This window comes from Cynocephalus volans, chromosome 2, assembly GCF_027409185.1.
Source record: "Cynocephalus volans isolate mCynVol1 chromosome 2, mCynVol1.pri, whole genome shotgun sequence".
NCBI classification, from domain to species: Eukaryota; Metazoa; Chordata; class Mammalia; order Dermoptera; family Cynocephalidae; genus Cynocephalus; species Cynocephalus volans.
In genome coordinates this window covers 185265663-185271662 of record NC_084461.1, presented here as the reverse complement: position 1 = coordinate 185271662, position 6000 = coordinate 185265663, and the positions used below count along the sequence as shown (strand labels likewise).

Here is a 6000-nt window from a genome sequence, read left to right as displayed (position 1 = left end):
TGGGGAGTGTGACTCTTCCCTGAAAGGTAGGACACCAAAGTGCAGAGGTCAGGTTGGCAGTTGTTTCAACCCAGGCCAGTGGGGCTGTGCTCTCTTCTGCCATGTACTCAAAGCAAGCAGTGACAGCAGAGCGTCTGTCTGTCCTCACATGACAGTAGCGGGCAAGAGTGACATTGAACATACTTCACATTAACAACTGAGACCATAACAGACACCTTTACCATGAGTGTGACTATCCCACAGGCTCACCACAAGTGTGATCACTGGACACCCTCACGAGTGTGACTATCCCACAGGCTCACCATGAGTGTGATCACTGGACGCCCTCACAAGTGTGACTATCCCACAGGCTCACCACGAGTGTGATCACTGGACACCCTCACGAGTGTGACTATCCCACAGGCTCACCACAAGTGTGATCACTGGACGCCCTCACGAGTGTGACTATCCCACAGGCTCACCACGAGTGTGATCACTGGACGCCCTCACGAGTGTGACTATCCCACAGGTTCACCACGAGTGTGATCACTGGACGCCCTCACGAGTGTGACTATCCCACAGGCTCACCACGAGTGTGATCACTGGATACCCTCACGAGTGTGACTATCCCACAGGCTCACCACGAGTGTGATCACTGGATGCCCTCACAAGTGTGACTATCCCACAGGCTCACCACGAGTGTGATCACTGGACGCCCTCACAATTGTGACTATCCCACAGGCTCACCACGAGTGTGATCACTGGACACCCTCACGAGTGTGACTATCCCACAGGTTCACCACGAGTATGATCACTGGATACCCTCACGAGTGTGACTATCCCACAGGTTCACCACGAGTATGATCACTGGATACCCTCATGAGTGTGACTATCCCACAGGCTCACCACAAGTGTGATCACTGGACACCCTCACGAGTGTGACTATCCCACAGGTTCACCACGAGTGTGATCACTGGACACCCTCACATGGGTGTGACTATTCTATTCCTTCACCAGGATGTAAATACTTGATTCCCTCACCACAGGTGTGAGTAGTCGATGCCCTCAGGGTGACATCCTTACCAGGGGTGTGAATACTCACCTTCAAAAGAGAGAAGTCTCTGGTGAGTTGGGGGTATGTTCCCTCTGCCCTCCAGGGTTACACTCCCACCATCCCCCAAATTCTCCAGTTGCCTGCCCTCTTGGCTTCCAGTCCAAGGTAGAGAAGAAACCTTTGTAACTTGAGTATAACCGCTTTTTAATTAGAACGACGTGTGTAAATGACAGAATGCCACCGCCCTGCACAGATGGCGGCCACAGAATACGCATCAAATTCATTCTGCCCAAGGAAGGGAGGGAGGGAGGACGTGGGGGCTGGTGAGCCGGCAGCCCCCGCCCCCTCGGTCCTATGGACGATGGGGTCACTGACTGTTGGCCGGCACACGCCTCTTAACGGTAAGCAGAGATCGAAAGCACAGCAGCAATAATACTGGGTAAGTCCTTCCTTGCGTAAAACATCTGAATTAATTCATTGAAGGTATCAAAAATATACCCTGTAAACCAATACATCATTTACACCTGCCTTTCCTTCCCACCGCTGCGGCAACGATGTGTGAAAAAAACAGTCCAGCTCTTCTGAGCATCCGCTCGCCCCAGGCTGCGCCTGGCCCTTTTGTCTGCCCACCTGGCCTGACTCAGTTTCCAGCAGTCCTTGGCTGAGGCCACCTGTGGGGACCAGGACGAGAGCACTGGGGGCTGGACAGTGCCTGTGTCCGTCTGTCCAGAGCACTAAGCAGGATAGGAGGTGGAGGGAGGGTGTGGGGACTGCTAGCTCAGTTTAGACTTTGGTTCCAAATGCATTAAGCGGGGAGGCAGTGGCGTGGAGGTGCGTGGTCATCCTGCTTTGGGTCCCTGGCCGCCCCGGCCGCATGCTTGTGGCTGCCACACGCTTGCTATACCCCCTCCCCGGCCCTCTCTCCTCCTCTCCCAAGCACCAGGTAAACATCCCCTGAGTAAGGTCACTGTACAGGGCCAGCCTGGGGCGGGAGTCTTAGTTTTAAGGCTTTAGACAGGCAAGGAGGCCGGCTCTGGATGGACGGACAGACAGACGCGCAGGCAGACTCAGGGGCTCCTTCCTTGGTGGGGGAGTTGGTGGCTGCCCCGCTCCTCGCTGGGCTGTTCCTGATGCTTGCTGGGTCCTGGTGCTGCCCCCCACCCCATTCTGAGTCACTCGCTGTCAGAGAGCGTCTCGTACTGTGAGCAGAGCAGTGGCTTGGGCTCCTCATCCCAGGCATGGTGGGGGCCAGCAAGGGGTCCGCTGCCCGCGGGGAGGCCAGGTGGGGGTGGGGAGGCCATGACACCCGCCTGCAGCCGCATGATCAGGGGGTTGTAAGGGAATGGCGTGGAACCTGCAGGAAAGACAGGGAGAGAAACCCGGGAGGCCTCTGTGAGCTGGGCAGCCCCCCACTGGCCCACCTGCCACCACATCAGGAATTGGGGCCTTGGCCTTTTTGTCCAGCAGTTATCCTAGGCCCTTCTAACTCAAGGAAAACTTCTCAGAACTGTCTGCCTGTCTTCACCTCTACCACTTCCATCCCATTCAAGCCCATGTCATCTTTTACTTGGACTGCAGCAATAGACTCCTCACTGTTTCTGCCCTTGCCCCTTTGGTCTGTTCTTCCCTAGGCTAAGGGGCCTTCTGGCCCTACATTAGATCATGCACTTCCCTACTTAACATTCTCCAGGGCTCCTTGCTACTCATGAAAGAGAATCCAGGTTCCCCTGCGTGGCCTGCTAAGCCCGTGTGACCTGGACCCTGCCCACGACCCTGTGCATCTGTCCCTTGTGGCTTCCTGAATTCGCCATTCTCTCTCTGGGCAGGAGCCAGAGGCTGGCTTCCCTGGACAGCCTTAGTCACACCCTTTTCCTCCACCTGTGCCCTTGGAGGAAGCTTTCCAGCTGTAAGTTTGGACTCAGCTGACCGAGTCCCTGGGCAGTGTTTCTCAGAACAGGCCTAACTCCATGCTCTGCGCACAGTAGGTGCTCAAGCACTCAGCTTCCTGATGACACTTGTGTCCTGCCAGACACTTGTGTCCTGCTCAGAGGGCTCAGCCCCAACCCTCAGCTGCCGCCCACCTGCAGATGAGGGCCTGTCCTCCCACACACGGTTGGTGAGTGGTGTCCGGCGGTTGCAATCTCCCTCCGAGTGCACTGAGGAGACAGAGGGTGGCCGGTCCCCAGATGCCAGGCCCGGGGCTGGGGACTTGGCTTTTCGGCTGCTGGGTCTGCCAGAAACTTTGGCTTTCCCACCGCCACCTGCAGGGGGACAAAGTGGGAAGGGGCTGCATTGGACTGTGAAGACAGCACCGACATGGAGGTGGGGCATTGGGGGTGAGGGGAGAGAGGGTTGGTCCACCACGGAGAGGCCACCTGCTTCCTGTGCCCTTCATGGAGGGAGAACAGCATGAACCCCCTCCGCACCCCGACCAGGATGCCAAGGAGGGTCGACCAGATGGCTAGACCCAGGCATGAGCCTGGAAACACTTGTAGGTGAGTTTCTACTGGGGGGTGGGTTGGACTGTTTGCAACACCACCTCAGGCTGTCCTGCAGCCCACCCAGCCACCCAGGGGCTAAAACCCTGAGCATGAAGCCTCGGGTCTCTGTTCACCCCGAGCATTGGCTGTGCTGATACTGGGCAGGCTGGAGGCCCTCTGCAGAGAAGACAGGCTTGAGCCCCACAGAGTCCAGAAACTTCTCAGGGCCTCAGTGTCCAGATTGGACAACTGGGCCCAAGATCTCTTTGCTTGCCCCTGCTCTGAAATGGACGGTGTTGACGGGGACCTGGCTCATTTGACTTCCTGACTCTCGGGGCCGACACACAGACACTGGTCTGTCCCCATCAGTCCCCAGCTGGACACATATGTGGGTCCAGCAGATGCTGAGCCCACAAACCTGGCTGCCATTCCCCCTTGTCCACGTGGTGTGGGAAGGTCCTCACTCCAGCCTGGTCTCCCCAAGGAGACACAAGCCGGGCCAGGATGCTGGCAGGGAGCAGGCAGGGCGGGTGTGGGTGGCAGTGGGAGCATTTCCAGAAAAGCAGCAGCGCTCCGGCCTCAGGGGGTGGGGCGGGGTGGAGGCGGACGCATGGGGATGTCAGGTCCGCTTGAGATTAGCAAACTCCAGAACAATGTCAAACACGCACAAAAATAAAGCTCCAAAGCTTGAGGGGAGTTGTCAGAGAAACGCAGAGGAGCGAGGATTAATGACACCGGGCAGGGGTGGGGACACACGGGGTTGGGGCTGGGGAGGGGGGGCGGGAGAGGCCTGCAGACCTGGCGAGGTGAGTGTGTGGTCACTCCGTCCATCAGCAGCGGTTATGGGCATAGCAGCGGGCAGGCTGGCACTGGCATTCAGAGGGTTAAAAGCATTGGCGCTGAGTGGCGGGGCCTCTTCCCACTGATCATATTTACCCATGAGTGCCTTTCTAATAATGGCCTCGAGCCCCATGTTGGTGCTGGCATGCTCCTGCACCGCCTGGCTCCTACAGGTCATAAGGCCTGGGAGAGAAAGACAACAGACAGGACAGACAGACACACACAGACATGAGGGCCAGGGAGGGGGAGCCAGAAGGACGGCAACAGAGAAAGAGGAGGGGGAGGGGAGGGAGAGAGAGGGAGAGAGGGAGAGAGGGAGAGGGAAGGAGAGAGGAGAGAGAAGAAAGAAATACACAGTGAGCACATTTCGGCAAAGCAACACGTTTCCTATTTCCCTATCCCTCCCCCTCCTTTTTTTTTCCTGAGGGATGGTGATGGGGGGAGGTTTCTTTTAAGGTGGGCCCCAGAAACTTTTGGCCATTCCCAGGGAGGTGAGGCTGGGTAGGTTAGATGGTCCCTCGCCTGCCTCATTCCTACTCTGTCCTCTGGGAAATCAGAAGCCCGCTCTGCACCCCCAATCCCAGCTGGGCTGCTTATTCTTTTTCATACCAAGTGGCCTTTAGAAGAGAGAGTGGAGGAAGGGGGAATCAGAGGGCTGTTCTGTTTGGGAAAGGGGCTGCTAGGAAACTGGATCAAGCCAGAGCTAGGTGCTGGCTGGGGGGCTGGGGAAGGGACTTAGAGAGGGGAGGTGACCACATGGTCCTCCCGCTGCCCCCACTTCACCTGTGAGGCCTGGGACCTGGCACCCCCTGCCTGCCCCCCCACGCTGGGCCTACTCTCCTCCTGCCCACCTCTCCCCACCCAGGAGCCACAAGAAGAAAGAGGTGCAGAGACGGACGGTGAGGGAGGGGGTCGTAGCCATGCAGTTACGATGCGTGCAGGGGACAGGGCAGAGCTAGACAATTGCATGACCGCCCCTGGCCCGGCCTGGCCCCAGCTGGCCCAGCCACCCCAGTCACAGGACAAAGTGGTCGAATCAACAAACTGGTCCCAAGTGGATACTTCAAGACACTCATTGCGCAGTCACATCAAGCCTCTTTTTTTGTTTACCAGATTTTCTTTCCCTTTCTTTTTCTTGTGAACCATTCTGGTGGGAACTTTTACAAACCCCAGGTAGGCGTCTCTTTTCAGCATTTGTGTTAAACCAGACTTTGCTTTCAAAAACTTCCCACACATCCATCCCCAGGCCATCCTACCTGCTGTAGGGCAAGATTTTCATGAATTTTAAAACTTCCGTTCTGAGTGAACTGCATGATAGGAAGTGGGTACGTGGGGAGCTTTTCTGATAGCTCACTTGTGTGTCAACTAAACTGACAGCTTCCGCACAGTGAGAGTGACATAGCCCCTTTTAAAATCACATTTCTGCAGCAACTGCTGGCTAGGTTTTGTTTTTCTTTTCGTCCTTTTGGTTTCAAATACCTTTATAGCTGTGTCTTGGCCGCATTTCATTAGCACATAAAAAAAAATGCCATGTTCATTGAGAAAAAGCAATTTCCAACAGGGGTGAGCACTAAAAAAAAGAAAGGATTTACGAATCTACACATTTAGAAAACACTGGAATGTGGCAATAGCGAGGTGAGCAGTATG

General features: G+C 56.0%; 1 protein-coding gene across 15 annotated transcripts in view; it reads right to left on the bottom strand.

The window, feature by feature from the left end:
- Positions 1-1212: 1212 nt before the first annotated feature.
- NCOR2 (nuclear receptor corepressor 2) overlaps positions 1213-6000 on the bottom strand; it is a 216809-nt gene continuing 212021 nt past the window's right edge. For 11 of the 15 annotated variants that reach the window (XM_063086064.1, XM_063086066.1, XM_063086065.1 and 8 more), the window contains 3 exons: positions 4312-4536; positions 3115-3294; positions 1213-2387 (listed from right to left, as the gene is read on the bottom strand). In XM_063086064.1, the coding sequence (XP_062942134.1) occupies positions 2206-2387; positions 3115-3294; positions 4312-4536 (587 nt within the window). In that variant the 3' untranslated portion in view covers positions 1213-2205. The remainder of the gene's footprint in view (positions 2388-3114; positions 3295-4311; positions 4537-6000) is intronic. The other 4 variants (XM_063086073.1, XM_063086074.1, XM_063086075.1 and 1 more) reach the window with 2 other exon arrangements.